General features: G+C 36.1%; 1 protein-coding gene across 2 annotated transcripts in view; it reads right to left on the reverse strand.

The window, feature by feature from the left end:
- Positions 1–19,640, reverse strand: part of SLC25A12 (solute carrier family 25 member 12) — an 88,905-nt gene that overhangs the window by 31,358 nt on the left and 37,907 nt on the right. For both annotated transcript variants that reach the window (XM_004428191.3, XM_087435393.1), the window contains 4 exons: positions 9,645–9,791; positions 7,321–7,459; positions 6,549–6,642; positions 4,865–4,949 (listed from right to left, as the gene is read on the reverse strand). In XM_004428191.3, the coding sequence (XP_004428248.1) occupies positions 4,865–4,949; positions 6,549–6,642; positions 7,321–7,459; positions 9,645–9,791 (465 nt within the window). The remainder of the gene's footprint in view (positions 1–4,864; positions 4,950–6,548; positions 6,643–7,320; positions 7,460–9,644; positions 9,792–19,640) is intronic.

Below are 19,640 nucleotides of genomic sequence, written 5' to 3' on the forward strand. Positions count from 1 at the left end.
TACACACAATAGAGAGAAAAATCATCTAATCATATTTTGGCAGAACCCAACCCAGCTTATATTCCAAAAGTTCTTTATGTGAGCGGTCTGTAGCTTGAATACATGTTCCCATAGAAACAAAAACTTTTTTAAAAAGTACAAATATGCGCAAGCAGGTCCATCATAGATTTTTACCAAATTTAGCTGAAAAAGTAATTATGTGATACACAGTAAAGAAAAAGTTTGTTTACCCATTCTCATATAGGGCCAAAATTGTCCTTTAACCTGGTTTTAACCTCCAAAGTGCTTCAGGCTCCAAAAATGTCCCATCCTCTTCTCTCTGCAACCCATCTCCTTTTATTTAATTCACTTTCCCCAAATGAAAATTTCCAAGTTTCTCACTGTTCATCTCTATACCACAACATATTTACCCATTCTACTGTTGATGAATATTGGAAAATCATTTCCAGTTTTTTACTATAGCGAATAATGCTGCTATATACATTCTTGCAGGTGTCTTTTAATCAACATATGTACTCGTTCCTGTTAGGGACTACACCCAGGAAAGGAACTGTCAGGTCATTGGGCATGTCTCTCTTCAACTGTAGTTGATACTGCCAAATAGTTTCCAAAGTTGTGATAGAGCTTTATGACAGTTACCATTCCTCCATCTCCTAACCAACACTTGTCATTGTCCGGGTATAATTTGGGCCAATCTGGATAGCATAAAATAGCATTGAATTGTAGTTCTAATGTGTATTTTCTCTGTTTACTAATGATACTAAACTTTTTTTTCTTTCTTCTTTTCTTTCTTTTTTTCTCTCTCTCCCTTCCTCCTTCCCTCTCTCCCACTCTTTCTTTCACCATTTGGATATCCTTTATCTTACCTTTTGTGTAGCTTGTCTTTTCATCCTTTCAGTGATACGTTTTAATGAACAAAAGTTCTTAACTTTAATGAAGTTCAACTTATTAAGCTTTTTCTTCACGACAGGTATTTTGTACCCTGTTATGAAATCTTTGCTTATCTCTTGATCATGTGTTTCTTCTGTTATCTTCTGTATAATTTCATATGTTATCTTCTGTAAGCTTTTATCTTTCACATTTAGAATATGCCAACTGAAATAGATTTTTGTGTATGGTGTGGAGTAGGGATTTTTTTTTCTATATGAATCCATCAATTAAGTTTTTAAAAAATGTAATGTAGAATTTCAGCCAGCACAAAAAATTTAAAAAGTTAAATATTTCAGGCAATAAAGAAGAAAATATGAAGATATAATTCTTCCTCACTTCCCATCCCCTCCCACCTAAGGAAAATAGATGAGGGTGGATGAAGGAGTTATGTCATATATACATTTGAGCCCAACTTGGAGCTTGCTCAGATAGGCTTCTCATATTCAACAAGAGGAACAACCACAACAATAATAGTGGTTAACATTTATTGCATGCTAATGTAAGTGCATTTTTCATGTAATTCTCACAATAATCCTATCAGATGGATACTATTGTCTCTACTTAATAAATGAGGAAACTGAGAAAGGAAGGATCTTACATTATCAGTGCCCAAGTTCTTAACCTCTGCCTCTTTCCTAACTTCTATTTCTGAGCTCACAGATTCTCTACCATGCACATGTGTTTTCACAACTTTCATAATTTGAGATAACAACAAAATATGCCGTCCTTCCTATTTTATACCTAAGTTTCAAGTAGATTCCTATAGGGGAATACTCTACATATGAAATGTAAATAATTATGTATTCCTAGTTTGGTAATATAGGAAAAATTATAAGAGAATAAAAAATATCTTCCGGAAGTGACATGAAAATAGTTATACTTAGCATTATTGTAATTCTGCGGTCTAGAGAATTTAAAAAACTGAGTCACTGGGGCTGGCCCGGTGGTGCAAGCGGTTAAGTGCGTGCGCTCTGCTGCAGCAGCCCGGGGTTCGCCGGTTCGGATCCCAGGCACACACCAACGCACTGCTTGGCAAGCCAGGCTGTGGTGGCAACCCATATAAAGTGGAAGAAGATGGGCACGGATGTTAGCCCAGGGCCTGTCTTCCTCAGCAAAAAAAGAGGAGGATTAGCAGATGTTAGCAGAGGGCTGATCTCCTCACACAAATAAATAAATAAATAAAAAATAAAAAACTGAGTCACTAAATTTGTAGTCTACATGGCTGCCTTAGAATGCTTGACAAATCTAAAATATATTAACTGAAAAAAGTTTTTTCTAAAAATTGCAGAAAGTTTATTACTTTGGTTGCTGTAAGAACTTAGGCATATATTTATATTATTCTACTTGGGTCCTAGCCTGTATTCCTTACAAAGTTTTTAATGCTACAAGGAAACAGGAGGACACATTTAGAATTTTGAAAGAAAAATAAAAATAAAAATCTCTTGATTCACACCATTTTTACAGAATGCAAGAGCTTGAAGGAATCTTGGAAATATTTAAAGGTACTCACTTTACTGTAGGAGAAACTGAGGCCCAGAGAAACTTGTACCAGATCCCAAGGATAGAGAAGGTCAGATTTTACAGTGGATGTAACTAGGGACATTAATTTGAATCCCTCTTAAATAATCTTCATAAATCTGTTTCTATGAAATTCTAAAAATTATTTATGATTTCTACTGAGTTTTATTTTCTTAGGTGTTGTTTTTACAGTAATTTATAGGGGAAAATAGATTTTAAATCTTCATTTTTATTTCTCTACTCCTAACTCTCAGCAATAAGACTACCCAATCTAGCTGATATGTGAGAGGAAAAACAATGCAAGCTCTGAGGTTTCTCCTTTGGGGACAATGCAAGAATACCCAGGATCTCTGTCTGCTCTCTGGAGATTCCGGATCCCTGTGCCATCCTACTGGTTAGGGAAAAGGCAGAGAAGGCACTCCACCACCACTAGACATGCCAATCAGAAACCCAGGGAAAGAGGAAAAAGTGATGGTTTTTATTACTGCCCATTTCCTAAGTATGTGACAAGAGCTTTGAGGCCATCCACACCAGCATAAAGCATCAGTGCTGCTACGGAAGGCAGGCAAATCATCTTCGAATCCGTCTTCAAGAAAATTTACACCAGTAAATTACATCACCCTCCTAAGGACTAAGAAACATGAGAGACGTAGACTTCAAGGCACCGAAGATTACAAAGACAACTTTCAGATCCAGCCTCTAGGAGGCGGGTGAAACGAAAAGTAAGAGCAGCAGAAAGGCTGAGAAGGGAGGAAATGAGTTGGGACTTTTAAATTCATTACATTGTGTTTAATAAGCTAGATGAAATATTCCCCAATTACAAAATTAAGGACACTCCCAGCGAAAGCTATATTAATAGACATGTAACACTGAAAAATACCGCCTTCTGAAATGCAATTTTTCAAACTTCAAGAGCAAATTTTTATAAATGTATACTAAAAACTATAAAATTAAATTCAGTAAGAGCTCTTTAAATATTTCAATATGTCTCAAATTTTCAACTTTATTAAATTTCATTATAAATCAATGAATTGGAATAAATGCATCTATTTTTTAAAGGCTCTGAGAACTTATAATGGAAATAAACTTTGATGGCCACAGATAAGAGTCTTTTGCTACTTAAGAAGCTAAATTGCAAGCTAAATTACATTTTAATCTGCAGGAAGCTCTATTACACACCAAGCAAAGTATTAACATAAAATACAGATATAAAAGCAGTATTTTCCATTTTCAATTTACATACCTGACTACAAAAGTTCTCGTTTATTATGTAAAATAAAACTGGAAATTCTAATTAGTTTCAGAGGCAGAATCATAATTCCATGGAGCCCAAGTAGAAGAAAGATTTCCTACCGAAATTTCCCAAAGTGAACCACACTATACAACTTGATTTTTCACTAGCACATTTGGGTATTCACCAATGTGGCAGCAATGAAGAAAAAGTAGACTTGGGCTCTTTCCGTGGCACACTCATTTAGCCTTTTTCCCTCTCTCCTTGTCTCCTGTCTTCTTCCCTCCTCTCCCCATGACCTCCCCATGTCTCCTAAACTCACAGAGCATCAGTCTCCTAAAGAATCATAAGAGACACAGGTCTCATGTCTATTGAATATGAGAGGTCTCGGGAAATACCAGGAGGACGAGGACTAGTCCTCTTAACCCTCACCCACCCACACAAAGCTATGTGACCATCACTACAACTGAGGCTTCCTCCAAATGCTACAGAAATAGGGCTTTCAGTTTAAAACAAGATTTTTAAAAAACCGTTCCATTCCACTCTTCAAAGTAACATCATGAGGTTTATTTTCCTACCAAAATGGTATTTTTGAAATCAGAAATAGGACTGCATTAACTTTATAGGACTCAGAAGCTATTGTTTTAGTCATCCTTAACATTAAAAAAAAACAAACTAATATTTTATCAAAAAGGTAATAATAGTCAAGATTTTCTTTCTGGTTCATTAATTAGTTTTCCTGTGTTATTGTTGTATTCTATGAGGAACAATCTCAGTGAAAGATTTATTTCATTAGAGGAACGTTTTGTATCTTAAAAAACCCTATAAATATCAGTTTAATGACACAAAGTGAACTTAATACTAATCTTTAAATGTGACTAGACAAATGAAAGGAAAAGACTGCTAATTCCAGGGGGAAGGAAGCCAAGCCCATATATGTCTGCCCTCTTATTTTCCTTATCTTAATAAGCTAAAAGAAAAAAAACACAAACATAAATCTAGTTACCCCATAAAAATATTCTATGAGGATAGGGGTAATGATTCTATAAAGGTAATTTTTGAGCTAAGTAAAGTCTTTTTCTGGAAAGTTGTTTTAATTTTCATAGCATTTGGAAGCTCTAGGCTGTCATGTACATACTATTTCAGCATTTTTGAAGGTGATTCTATTTATGAGACTCCTCCTACCTGTCTCTGAAGTTCTGCCAGGTTGTAAGGTAAGGCCCCCTCAGCCAACGGGGCTATTCTCTCAATATCTGCCAAAGTCAAGCGTCTTCAGGCAAAAATATGGGAAAGAAAGAACTGTCAGACACCAACAAATTCCTCATACCAAGATTATCTTTCTTTACAAAAAAGGGGGGAAAAAAAGAACTATGATTTAAAAGTAGTATTTCCCTATTCACACAAATCATTTTAGTAAGAAAAAAAATCATTAGACTCTGCTTGCCACAACAAAAAGCAAAAGACTCCAGAGAAATAATGTGGAGTACACAAATTTAATAAGACTCCAATGATAGATATTAAAAGTAAAAAACTAATTTTTGCCATAAGCAAAGTATAGATGTTGACAGTTCATACATACTAAATGTATTCCCTCAGCACACATATTTAATGCACAGGTGCAAAGTATTTTGAAAAGGATAAACACAAAACTGATAAATACTGATTATCTTTAGAAAAGGCACAAGGGTAGAAGGGAGACTTTTTTGCGGTATGCTCCATTAAACTCTTTAAATTTTGAACCACATGAACACACAAATGTTTCAAAAAAATTTACTTAAAAATAAGTACATTCCATGAACCAGCTAGAAGGTCACATCAGATCCAGTTCTGAGAATCATTTTTTGAAAGCATTTAATATTATGAAGGAGACTCAAACCTTTTGCTAAAAATGTGAATTCTACATGGATGAGGCACAGCCTGATATTTCATATCAATCACCAAAGATGGGCTGGTATATTTAGTATCATCTCCAGCTCAATTATGTAAAACAAAAGCGATATATTATCCATGTACATTCAACTTCTATTGGTGCTCAGTTCTAGGGTTAAAAACCATTTTTCTGACATTCCTACACTTAAATAACTACTAGAGATGACTGGAAAAAATATGATCACTTAATAGATCATAAGTTCCCTATCCCACAGGTCCTGCTGGGTGCCCATAGATAAGGATTTGTCTTTTGTATTTGCATAAGATTTTGCAAATTAACTGCCCTCTACGTGCTTTGGTTATTTTAGTTTATAAAACAGAGGCATAAAACATCTGAGCTTGTCTGTGACAGTAACTATGATGATAATGTCACAGGCATATTTCAAGAAAATGATACTCTCCAACACAAAATGGTATATACTGTTTAGTAAAATGACCATTCACAATGAACCAAAAAGATTACAAGATTCCTGAACATGTCCTCAGTTTATTTTATAAATTTAGGCAAATTTCCACTAATCTCTAAAGTTCCTAACACCTCCACACAGTCCAGATTAAATTGATTTTTTCCAACCCTCTCTTACTTCTCACTTCTCTCCCCTTCTCTCTCATTTTTCTTCCTTCCCCCATTTCCCTCTCTCATGCCCCCCAACCCCTTAATCCCTTCTTTTACCTCTCTCTCCATCTCTTCCCTTCCTTTTTCTTCCTTTCTTCTCTCTCTTTTTCCCCCATCTTGTTCTTTCTCCATTTCCCTCCCTCCATCTCCCATCTGTCTTCCTCTGTCTCTCCCTCCTCCCCTGTTTCTCCTATCTGCCTGTCTCTCTTGAAATTTATATACTGAATAAATGATTGTTAAAATGAACTGAAAGCACACCACTGATTCACATGTTAAAAGAACTGTCTTATAATAAATATCATGAAGAATTATTGGAATAGTTACCCTGTAGCATTATATAAGTCTGAAAGCTGGTATAGGATATCAATTTCTAGTGGGGTGACTTGTCCATAGCGTATGGCACTCTGGGCAAATTCCTCTGAAAGAAAAAGAAAATATTTCAAAACCTTAAAAGATTCTAAATATACAACAAACTTCTACCTTAATCAATTATAATCTGAAAGCTAAAGGCATTTTAATACTATTTTAGAAATCTAAAACTGAATTTAAATACCTAAGTTCAACTATATAAGAATAACTACCAAATTCTGAGGGCTGGCAAAAGATAAAATGTTAAGATGATAAAACAGATAAAGATAAATTAACTTTAAAGATGAAACAATCTCTTTAGAATCCTCTCGCTTATCTTATTTATTCGCTTTGGTCTCCAGAGTCACAAGATAAAAGAACTGGCTATTCTGCAGTCACCTAAAACCTCCTACTACAATTCAACGAAAGGAGTGGGCTTGCCCATCGTTCTGTGGCAACTCCTTCCTAGTACAAACAAGCTGCTGCCACAGTGCCACTGACCTGTTTGACAGACTGGGCCAAGGTTCTTTTCAAAACTGTCAAAGCCACTTTTTCATTCCTGACCTCAGCATCCCATTAAATCCACCTGGATTTTGGAGACCATTATGGCCAAAGTGAAGCATATACACCTGGTAACATGCTTTTTAAATCTGGCGTCAGAGTAGTAAACTTAGATCAACCTCATGCCCTAGATAAAGAAAAGTGAAAATGCTTAGATTCAAATCAATATATATTTTTTAAATCTTACCCTTTGTGACTTCAACATCTTTCCTCGTGCCAGCTAGAGTGCTATATATCTTACGAACAAGCTCCATGTTATTCAGTAAGGAGTTAAATGCATTGAAGTAGGAGAAGCTAACCTGGTGTGAGATGCTTCCTCCAGCTGCCTAGGAAATGACAACACAAAAAGTTAAAAAAACAAACAAAAACAAAAAACACGTTTACGGACACTGCACTTTTCTCAGAGAAGATCCGAAAGAGTCTTCATTATTAAAATGATTAACAACCAGTCAATAAATAGAAGGAAAGAATCGTACGAAACACTCAGTGCATTTCATGCCCTCAGGGAGGTCTATGTAATTTAGGTTTTAAGGAAGAAAGCAACATCTGGAAATTGGACTTCATGGTTCATCTACCTATAAGGTCAGAAACAACAAATATAATTATCACAGATCAAAAACAATGGTTATTTAAACAGGATTTTCAAGACCCTCAACTATGGAACTCCTGATAGTTCTGGATAACCCAAACACCAATGTACAATATAAAGGATGTACAATATAAGGAGCATTTTTTTAAACTTGCTTTTTCCCCCCCCCACACACACAAAAACCAGTGGTAACTTTAAATTTTAAGACCATTTTACTATATCAACTTTCCTAATCTTTTTTTTTAAGGCCATTGTTATAATTAAGATATTTAACAGCCTGTGCTAGGCTCTAAATCTGTATCATGAAAGATACAACTACCAAAACTCCAAAAAGGTGGAGAAAATCTAGGGAGGATTTATTTGCTATAAATTATGTCTTTAGAGGAACAGTGCAAAAGAGGCTCTCTCATGCCTGGAGAGGGATGGCGGGCAATGTGGCCTTCATGACCTCCACAGGGTGAAGAGGTAATTTATCCCTCTGCCCACCACTTGGACATAAACTCAAAAAAGAATATTTTTCATAGTTTGCAAAAGCCTAATTTCTAAGCCAGGAGTCAGAGGAACCCATATGATTAAAAACATTCTCTATTAAAAAAGCAGAGAAATATTTATGGAAATACCAGTGTGACAACCTTAATCATAAAGGTCTATTAGGAATAGTGTAGGTAATGATGGGCAAATGTACCCACCCCCACCACCTCTCACACACATGCCTTAGGCCCAAATACACATGATATTTGTATTAGCCTGAATTTGGATACCAGTGTTCCAAAAGCAGGACTCAAATTATTTAATATATTCCTCCAGGGATTGAAATGGCATTTGGTAAATTGAGGCTATAATAGGTCTATCTAACCCAATTGGAAAGATTAAATGGGTCTTTTAATCACCCAAGGCACTGAGTGAGACCTTCTCTCTAGGATTTTCTTTCCTTCTTCCTTCCTTCCCTCCCTCTCTCCCTTTCTTTCTTTCCTTCCTTTCATTTTCTGGCTGGGGTATGAGGTGAGGGTAGGGGAGTGGGAGATGTGTGTCAAGGAGGTGAAATGTGTAGGAGAAAGTGACATGCTCCATGTTCAAATTCACTGAAGAAAAAGAACAGAAGTTGATCTTTCTACCCCAGTCTAAATCAGGGATAATGATCTTCAGCTGAAACAACAAACGCACTCATTGGCTTCCCTCCATTTAAAACAAGCAGCAATCAAAAACTTACACATAAGTACAACATATGAACAAGAAAACTGATGAGGAAAGTTTCACCACTCTTTGTGAGGAAGTGGATGACATCAGTTTGCTATTGGTCCAGATGATTACTTTACAGAGATTTGCAGTTTGACGGAACAAAAAACTCTCTGGTCCATGCAGACTGAATGCACAGGTGAAGGGGCAGAGAGAGGAGTGAGCCACAGAGGCTGATGCCCTCATATTTCCTCCATACCTTCTGCCACTGCCTTGGTTATTAAAAGAGTGTAGAGGCCAGTGATGATTCCTCTAGCAAACAGCACCCTGCAGGCAACAAAGGGAAAGAGCCATCCTTATAGCAAGGCTTTGGGAGCCTGGTGGGATGGAAAGAGGCCAAGGTGAAGGCAGTTGTGTCTGGGAGAGGTACTGCCCACTGGAAAAAGTAACTGCACACCCTTGTCTACAAACTCCCTTGTTTTCTTTAGCTGGACTCTGTAAATGGAAATAAACAATTTGGAAAAATACATGAGAGCAAGATGGCGGCTCTGAAAAAAGCTATGATATGGGGAAAGACCATTCACCATCACTCCCACCTCCCTTATACACACACCTATTTACCTTCTACCAACCAAGCATAAACTTAGAATAGTTGAGAGTCAGATGGGTCCAGGGAGGCAATCCAGGACCCAATGGTTCAAAACGTTTAAGGAAATAAGAAGTTGAAGTACTTGCTTTTTACTTACTGAAACTAAGTTCTCCTCCACAAAGGGAGTAAGCATGTGAGACCGAATGGTAACCATGATGTCACTGAAATCCAGACCAGAAATCAGGCCACTTTTGTTTTTGTCTTTCAGTGCAAAGGCTTGTCTTGCATGTTCCAACTGTAGCTCCTGGAGGGAAAAGTTAGAAATAGGGCATTAGATTGGTTAAAGCACATCCCAAGTGTAAGTTTTAGAAAGGAGGGACAGACCTCCTTCCCCTACATGCACTTTCTACAGAAATGAACAATGTACGGCTCTGACTTTACAACAAAACTTTTAATTTCTTTTAAAAAGCACGTTTTCTGAGAAAATGCATTACATACTACTCCTCACGAAGAAGAATGAATCACAGCATGGCAACAAAGAAAAGGGAGGAGAAAAACACCACTTACTTGAAAAGTTTTCATCACTGAAGAGTATGTTTTCAGTGCTTTATTTCAACCTTTAGAATAAGTAGTAATTTATTCTCTCCTGTTTGAAGGCATTCTTGTCATCTAAAAGTACTTTCTGAATTATAAGTTTAGATTCATTTTCAGTTTTCAATTTTTAAATGTTGCAAAGTGTTTCTCGCTCTCACACTCCCTTTCTCTCAATGAATTAGACATCATTTTTCAAGCAATTTTTAAAAATGAACTTAGTGAGAAACTCTACTGACTAGCAAGTGCAATACTTAGTAATCATAACATGAATGTTATGAACAACAAACTGCATAACTAGTATTCAGCTATCACTCCGTCCAGCTTTGGGCACAGTCACTCATAAACTGTGAAACAATCCAGATCTCTGAACTTTTGTCAGCCAAACTTTGTAATAAGTGATATCAATAAAAACAATAAAATATGCCAATAATACCCTAAGTACTATACGAAAGACAAAATCAGAGTATTTCTGCCCTGAGGACCCATCACATAATCCAAATAAATCAGTTATCACAACAAAATAATAGTGCTATTGGATGCCATTTTCACACTATTTGCAACTCTGGAAATAATATTCATATCTAAATATATAAATATTATTCACAGATAAAATTAAATATTGCAATTTTCAGTACTATTTATGAAAGCCTACAAATCAATGTTGCTTTACCTTTGTCTGACATTTAAAATAGTTTTTGGTGGAAGTCTTACCATTTTACTAATTTATTTAATTATATTTTCCTATGGACTTGTGATATATCTCAGTGGTAATTCAAAGACATTCAAATTACCTCAGCAGGAGTTCGTCTTATAATAATTCATTAAGCTATACATTTGTTTTATATGGCTTTCTGTATTTGTATGATATTTAACAATAAAACAAGTTTTTAAAATATTTTTTCTTAGCAGGTTGATAGGCTAGAGACAAGTATATCAAACCTACTAAATCTTTCAACAGTCTTAACTTAAAAAAATTAAATGATAACATTGAGGAAAACATCTAAACATTTTAACATCTATCATCAAACATCTAAATATTTGGATTTTCTTGAAAAGAGCAATAGAAGTGGAGAAACTAAAACCCTGGTTTTAGCTGGTAAATATGTATGAAAGATAAAGAGTACAAAACAAACAACCAGTATGATTTGACAAAGTTTTCTCACTTCCCTCCCCTTCTACTTTTTTAAATTTCAATTTTATTGAGGTATAATTGACAAGTAAAATTGTAACATATTTAAAGTGTACAACGTGATGATTCGATATATGTATACATTATGAAAGGATTCCTACCATCGAGTTAAGACATCCATCATCTCACATATTTATCTTTTTTTTTGATGAGGCCACTTAAGTTCTATTCTCTTAGCAAATTTCCATTATACAATACAGTATTATCAACCACAGTCACCATGGTATACGTTAGACCCTCAGACCTCATTCATCTTATAACTGAAAGTTTGTACCCTTTTTCCAGCCTCTTCCTATTTCTTCCACCTCCCAGGCCGTGGCAACCACTATTCTACCGTTTCTATGTGTTCAACATTTTTTTTTTTTTTTTAGATTCTACACATAAGTGATGCCATGCAATATTTGTCTTTTCCGTCTGTCTTATTTCACTTCATCCATGTTGTCGCAAATGGCAGGATTTCCTTCTTTTTTTTTAGGGTGAATAATATTCCATTGTGTATATATACACCACATTGTCTTTATCCACTCATCTGCTGATGGACACTTAGGTTGTTTCTATACTTTGACTATTGTGATAATGCTGCAATAAACATGGAAATACAGCTATCTCTTTGAAATACTGATTTCATTTCCTTTGGATATATATCCAGAAGTGGGATTGCTAGATCATATGGTGGTTCTATTTTTAATTTCTTGAGGAACCTCTAAACTGTTTTTCATAGTGGCTGTACCAGTTTACATTTCCACCAGCAGTGTACAAGGGTTCCCTGTTCTCCATATCCTTGCCAGCATTTGTTGTCTCTGGCCTTTTTGATAATAGACATCCTAACAAGTATGAGGTGATATCACGGTTTTGACTTGCATTTCCCTGATGATTAGTGATGTTGAACAACTTTTCATGTACCTGATGGCCATGTGTATGTCTTCTATGAAAAAATGTCTATTCAGGTCTCTTGCTCTTCCTTTTTTTTTTTTTTTTTTTGGTGAGGAAGATTGACCCTGAGCTAACATCTGTGCCAATCTTCCTCTATTCTTTCTATGTGGGGTGCCGCCACAGCACGGCTTGACGAGCAGAGTGTAGGTCTGCGCCTGGGATCCAAACCCGCGAACCCCAGGCCACCAAAGCACAGTGCGCAAACCCAACCACTACGCCACCAGGCGGTCTCTTGCCCATTTTTTAATTGGGTTATTTGGGGTTTCTTGCTACTGAGTTGCGTGAGCTCCTTGTATTTTTTGGATAATAACCCCTTATAAGATGTATGGCTTGCAAATATTTTCTCCCACTCCATGGACTGCATCTTCATTTTGCTGATGGTTTCCTCTGCTGTGCAGCTTTTCAGTTTGATGTAGTCCCACTTGTTCATCTTTGCTTTTGTTGTCTTTGCTTTGGCTGTCAAATTTAAAAAATCATTGACAAGACTGATGACAAGGAGCTTACCCCCACTACGTTTTCTTCTAGGAGTTTAAAGTTTCAGGTCTTACATCCAAATGTTTAATCTATTCTGAGTTAATTTTTGTCTATGGTATAAGATAGGAGTCCAGTTTCATTCTTTTGCACATGGCTGTCCAGTTTTCCCAACACCATTTATTGAGGAGACTACCTTTTCCCCACTGTATATTCTTGGCTCTTTCACCGAAAATTAATTGAGCATATACGTATGGGTTTATTTCTGGGCTGTCTATTCTGTTCCATTGATCTACACGTCTGTTTTTATGACAATATCATAGTGTTTTGAATACTATAGCTTTGTAATATAGTTTGAGTTCAGGAACTGTGATGCCTGTTCTTTCTCAAGATGCGTTGGCTATTTGGGGTCTTTTGTGATTCTATACAAATTTTAGGATTGTTTTCTACTTCTGTGAAAAATGTCATTGGAATTTTGATGGGGATTGCATTCAATCTATAGATTGCTTTGGGTAGTATGAACATTTTAACAATATTCTTTCAACCCATGAACACAGAATATCTTTCCATTTATTTGTTTCTTCTCAATTTCTTTAATCAATGTCTTATAGTTTACAATGTACCAATCTTTACTTCCTTGGTTAAATTTATTCCTAAATATTTTATTCTTTTTGATATTATTGTAAATGGGATTGTTTTAATTTATCTTTCCAATAGGTCACTGTTAGTGTATAGAACTGCAACTGATTTTTGTATATCGATTTTGTACCCTGCAACTTTCCTGAAGTTGTTTATTAGTTCTAACAGTTTTTGTTGTTGTTGTTGTCGTGGAGTCTTTAGGGTTTTCTATATATAATATCATGCCATCTGCAAACAGGGACAATTTTACATGTTCATTTCCCATTTGGATACCTTTTATTTCTTTTTCTCGCCTAATTGCTCTGGCTAGAGCTTCCAATGTTGTGTTGAATAAAAGTGGTGAGAGTGGGCATCCTTGTTTTGTTCTGGATCTTACAGGAAAAGCTTTCAGTTTTTCACTATCAAGTAAGATGTTAGCCATGGGCTTGTCATATATGGCCTTTATTATGTTGCGGTACATTCCTTCTATACCTATTTGTTAAGAGGTTTTATCATGAAAGGATGTTGAATTTTGTCAAATGCTTTTTCTGCACCTCCATCTATTGAGAAGATCATATGATTTTTATCCTTCATTTTGTTAATGTGGCTTATCACATTTAATGATTTGCATATGTTGAACCATCCTTGCATCCCAACAATAAATCCCACTTGATCATGGTGTATGATCCTCTTAATGTACTACTAAATTCAGTTTTTTGTTGATGATACTTGCATCTACCTTCATCAGGGATACTGGCTTGTAATTTTCTTTTCTTGTAGTGTCCCTGTCTGGCTTTGGTATCAGGGTAATACTGGTCTTGTAAAATGAATTTTGAAGAAGTGTACCCTCCTTTTCTGTTTTTTGGAAGAGTTTGAGAACAATTAGTATTAATTCTTCTTTAAATGTTTGGTAGTATTCACCAGTGAAGCCATCTGGTCCTAGACTTTTGTTTGTTGGTAGGTTTTCGATTACTGATTCAATCTAGTAATTGGTCTGTTCAGATTTTCTATTTCTTCATGATTCAGTCTTGGTAAGCTGTATGTTTCCAGGAATTTATCCATTTCTTCTGGTTATCTCATTTGTTGGTGTATAAGTGTTCATAGTAGTTTCTTATGATCCTTAGTGTTTCTATGTTATCAGTTGTAATGTCTCTTTCATTTTGATTTGAGTCTTCTTTTTTTCTTAGTTGATCTAGCTAAAGGTTTGTCAATTTTGTCATTTCAAAAAAACAGCTCTTAGTTTCATTGATCTTTTCTATTGTCTTTCTAGTCTCCATTTCATTTATTTCTGCTTTGGTGTTTGTTATTTCCTTCTTTCCACTGACTTTGGGCTTCGTTTATTCTTCTTTTTCTAGGACCATGAGGTGTAAAGATAGGTTGTTTATTTGAGATCTTGTTGTTGTTGTTAATGTAGGTGTTTATCACTATAAACTTCCCTCTTTTGGAGGGGGCTGGCCCTGTGGCATAGTCGTTAAGCTCACACACTCTGCTTCAGCAGCCCAGGGTTCGCAGGTTTGGATCCTGTGTGCGGACATACGCACCACTTATCAAGCCATGCTGTGGCAGCATCCCACATGTAAAATAGAGGAAGATGGGCACAGATGTTAGCTCAGGGCCAATCTTCCTCAGCAAAAAAAGAAAAGGATTGGTAATTTGCTGCATCCCATAAGTTTTAGTATGTTGTGTTTCCATTTTCATTTGTCTCGTGATATTTTTTGGTTTTCCTTTTAGATTTCTTCTATGACCCATTGATTGTTCAGGAGCATGTTGCTTAATCTCCACATATTTGTGAATTTTCTCCTCTTCTACTGCAGTCATTCTCCCTAACTCACTCCATCCTCCTATCACCTCAGCTCTAATCACATCATCCTTCAAATAAAGCAGGAATTTTTGGCCTTTATTTCAGCCTTAAAATATGGTTGAAAGTGTTCTCTATGGAAAGGATATTCCTGAGCAGCATCAGAAGCAGACACAGGTCCACTCCCTCTCTTATATATGTTTTCCCTTCCTCATTCCTCCTTTTTTTCTCCTTCTTTATATCTTTGTTATGTCTTTGTTTTCTCCATGCATATGTCTTAGCCTCTCAGAAATATCCAGTGGCAACCATGGGCATGATTAAGCCTTATTAATGACATTCAGTATGAAAAAAAATGTGAACCTTTATATTAAAGACAAAGCAGAATCCTCAATGCAAGAGTAATGTTAGAAGAATATATTTTCTATTAGGTCAAGAGTCAAAGGACTCTTACATACCTTTTAAAGATATATATTTGAATTATCACAGATGAAACTATAGGGTATAAGAGATTGGCTTCCAAATGATCCAGTAAGGAACGGAGTGGAATATACAGATAAAACAAGATTGGCCAACAGTTAATAATTGTCAAAGCTGGTTAATGGGCACATGGAGGGTCATTATACTATTCTATTTTCAAATATATTTGAAGTCTTTCAAGACAAAAAGCTTAAAAAATTAAAATTGAGGACTTCAAAATGAGAAGCAAAACAAAGAAAAAAAGAAGCTCCATATTTAAAGCTCTCAATTCACGTAGTATAATTAAAACATCAGAATAGAATAGATATTATAAAATATCTTCAATAAATGCAAGGGAAGCAACAATGAGAGTGAGCCATCTTTAAAGAAATCTTAAAAAAACACTAGTGGGAAGGACATTTCCTTTTTTAAAAAATCATCTCTCAAATGTATAATATTTTCAACTTTTTAAGTTTGAGCATTTTACAAGGTCAGTCAGGTAGCACTAACAGTAAAAGTGTTAGAACAAGCACTGGGTTCTACAAATACACACATCTAAAGGATATAGTTTTCAAACTGTGATCACACTAATGAAGAAAAACAATATTCTGGGCTTATAAAAGGTAAAATAAATAAAGATACTCTAAAGAAAGACTTTGTCTAAAAAGATAAAGATACTCTAATAAATAAAATATAAAATAAATCTGCTTCTGGATTGAAAGGGTGGGTAGGGGAACTGAGGGAAAGGGCAAAGAAAGGAAGTTATGCTGAAGTGAAAGATCTTATGTACTTGGAAATACATTTCACCTAAATATGAGATGAAAATAGCAGAGCTTCAGGGCCGGCCCCGTGGCTTAGCGGTTGAGTGCGCGCGCTCCGCTGCTGGCGGCCCGGGTTCGCATCCCGGGCGTGCACTGACGCACCGCTTCTCGGGCCATGCTGAGGCCACGTCCCACGTACAGCAACTAGAAGGATGTGCAGCTATGACATACAACTATCTACTGGGGCTTTGGGGGGAAAAATAAATAAATAAAATCTTTAAAAAAAAAAAATAGCAGAGCTTCAGAAATAGCATGGCTTTGGATGAGACTGAACTAGTACATTTAACTCTGTCCTCCAAAACCCCATTCTTTATTAAAATCACAGTAAACTCAAGGACAAAGAGAACAGAAAAGGAGAAGAGAGCAACTACATTTTTAAGGTTAGAGAGCAGGAGGGCAAGTGACAACTGACTTAGCAGACCCAAGAAAACTAGAAGTGGAGAAAGCCTAAAAGCAATCCAATGTACATGACAGAATCCCTCAAAGACTCAGGAATTGGCTACACTAGTACCCCTGGAAGTAACAGTAGAGGTGGAAATGAAAACAGGAGGCTTAGATAGAAATCTGTTTAAAAAGCAGTTAGTTACCTGCCCTACTCCACCATAACCAGGCCTCTGCCCTTTCCCAACCCTGGCAGAAGACTAGAGGTTCACTGTCTGGAGAGTCTAACAGAGGATCTCTGGACTAGGGGAGACCAGGCACAGTTGAAAAGAGGTAATTAAATGAAAGTCCATCTCGATACTGAACGTTGAGACCTCCAACCTTCCTGTCTTACTCAGCAACCAGAATGTCAGAAGACAGATCTAATACTCCAGTGGGAGGCCAGATAATTATTCTCTGATTCTCCAATCCAAAAGAAAAGACCTGACCATACAGACATTAGAGGGTCCCCAATAAAACAGCCCAGCCAGAGAACTTTACAGTAAGGTCCAGAGTTAATAAGTCCTACCACGATCCCAAAGCTCCCAATAAGCCTCAATCTTAAATATGAACAGAGGACCAAGGACCATCAGACATACCAGAAAAGCATGAAAACAGAGGTCCAAAGAAAGAGAAACTTGGAAGAAATAGGCACTTTTCAGGGAGAAGAAAATTAACAAAAACAAACAAACACAAAACTCTGTCTTTAACATCTTTGGAGAAGTAAGAGAATATAGTACATCCAAGAAAGAAGAACAGTATGCTATTTTTAAAAAAGAAATATTCAGAAACCAAAAAGAGCTCCTGAAAATTAGAACTACAACAAAAATTAAAAACTTAATAGATGGTTCAGAAGGGAAACAGGAGAGAAAAGAAAACTAAAGGATCATATATTTAATATACTTACTAGTTCTAGGAAGGAAGAAAATAGAAGTAAATAAGAAAAGTAATAAGAATATTTTCAAGAATTAGAGCACATAAGTTTTCAAATTAGAAGAGTCCACTGAATGTCCAGCACAATGAATAAAAATAAACATATATCAAGGAATAGCATTGTGAAATTTCAAAACACTAAAGAAAAGAAAAAAGTCTTAAAACCCTCCAGAGTGGGAAAAAAAGTTTCAAAACAAAGAGAATGGCACTGGACTTCTCAGGGGCAATACTGGAAGCTAGAAAACAAAAGAGAAATGTTTTCAAAATTAGGAGGAAAATAAATTCCTACTAGAATTCTATACCCAGCCAAACTAAGTGTAATGATAGAGGTTTTCAGATATGAAAAGTCTCACAAAAAATTATCTTACTTTCCTCAGGAAGCCCCTGTAGGAAGTATTCCACCAAAAAGAGGAAGTAAACCATAATAAAGGAGATTCAACATAACAGAAAGGCAAATGGATTCCCCAGGATGAACGTGAAGGGAGATTAGACTGACAGCCAAGCAACCAGTATGAAATCCAGCCTCCAACCATGAAGCAGGTCAGAAAGTTTCAGGAAAATGGTGCAGGGGATATGCAAAACAGTCTGGTAGTCCCTCAAAAAGTTAAACATAAAATTACCATGTGACCTAGCAATTGCACTCCTAGGGATATACTCAAAAGATCTGAAAACAGGTAGTCAAACAAATACTTGTACACCAATGTTCATAGCAGCACTATTTACAGTAGCCAAAAGATGAGAACAACACAAGTGTCCATCAACCAACAAATGCATAGACAAAATATGGTATATCCATACAATGGAATATTATTCAGCCATCAAAAGGAATGAAGTACTAATACACGCTACAACATGGATAATCCTTGAAAACATTATGCTAAATGCAAAAAAGCCAGACAAAAAAGTCATATTGTATAATTCCATTTATATGAAATATCCAGAATAGGTAAATCTATAAAGATAGAAAGTAGATTGGTGGTTGCCAGGGGCTGGGGAAAGGCAGACATGAGGAGTGACTGCTTGATGGGTACAGGGTTATCTTTGAGAGAGATGAAAAAGTTTTGGAATTAGATAGAGGTGGTGGTTACACAACACTGTGAATAGTAAATGCCACTAAATTGTGCACTTTTACATGGTTGATTTTATGTTAAGTGCATTTTACCTCAATTTTTAAAAAAAAGAAAGCTCCTGGAGAGCTCCAAGAAGATGAAATTGATAGAATACCTAATGTGTTTTAAATATATTAAAATGAGATTTTAATAACTGAGGCAAAGTTTGAGAATGAATTAGCATTAATACATAGAAAACTAAACAAATAAGAAAAACTAGAAACTCTAAGTAATCATTTTAGTCATGCATAGTGTTTAAAAAATTATAGTAATTCAAATATGATTATTGACTTAAGCAGAATCATGACATAATTCTATGGGAGGTGGGGACAGAAAATGTCCAAGTCTGCAGTAGAGAGGGAGAGGTGAAAGAACTAGCTCCTAATCTTCCACAGTTAGAATTCAATCAATAATATCTAAAAGTGAAAAGTTAAAAAGCAGAAGTGCGGGCCGGCCCCGTGGCTTAGCGGTTAAGTGTGCATGCTCTGCTGCCGGCAGCCCGGGTTCGGATCCCGGGCACGCACTGACGCACGGCTTCTCCGGCCATGCTGAGGCCGCGTCCCACATACGGCAACTAGAAGGATGTGCAACTATGACATACAACTATCTACTGGGGCTTTGGGGGAAAAAAAGGAGGAAGATTGGCAATAGATGTTAGTACAGAGCCGGTCTTCCTCAGCAAAAAGAGGAGGATTAGCATGGATGTTAGCTCAGGGCTGATCTTCCTCACAAAAAAAAAATGAAATAAAATAAAAAATAAAAAGTAGAAGTGCCAGCACAAGTTTATTATTTAAAGCTATGGAAGTAAACA

Source organism: Ceratotherium simum, chromosome 9 (assembly GCF_057802395.1).
Source record: "Ceratotherium simum simum isolate JZ-2026a chromosome 9, ASM5780239v1, whole genome shotgun sequence".
In the NCBI taxonomy this organism is placed as follows: Eukaryota; Metazoa; Chordata; class Mammalia; order Perissodactyla; family Rhinocerotidae; genus Ceratotherium; species Ceratotherium simum.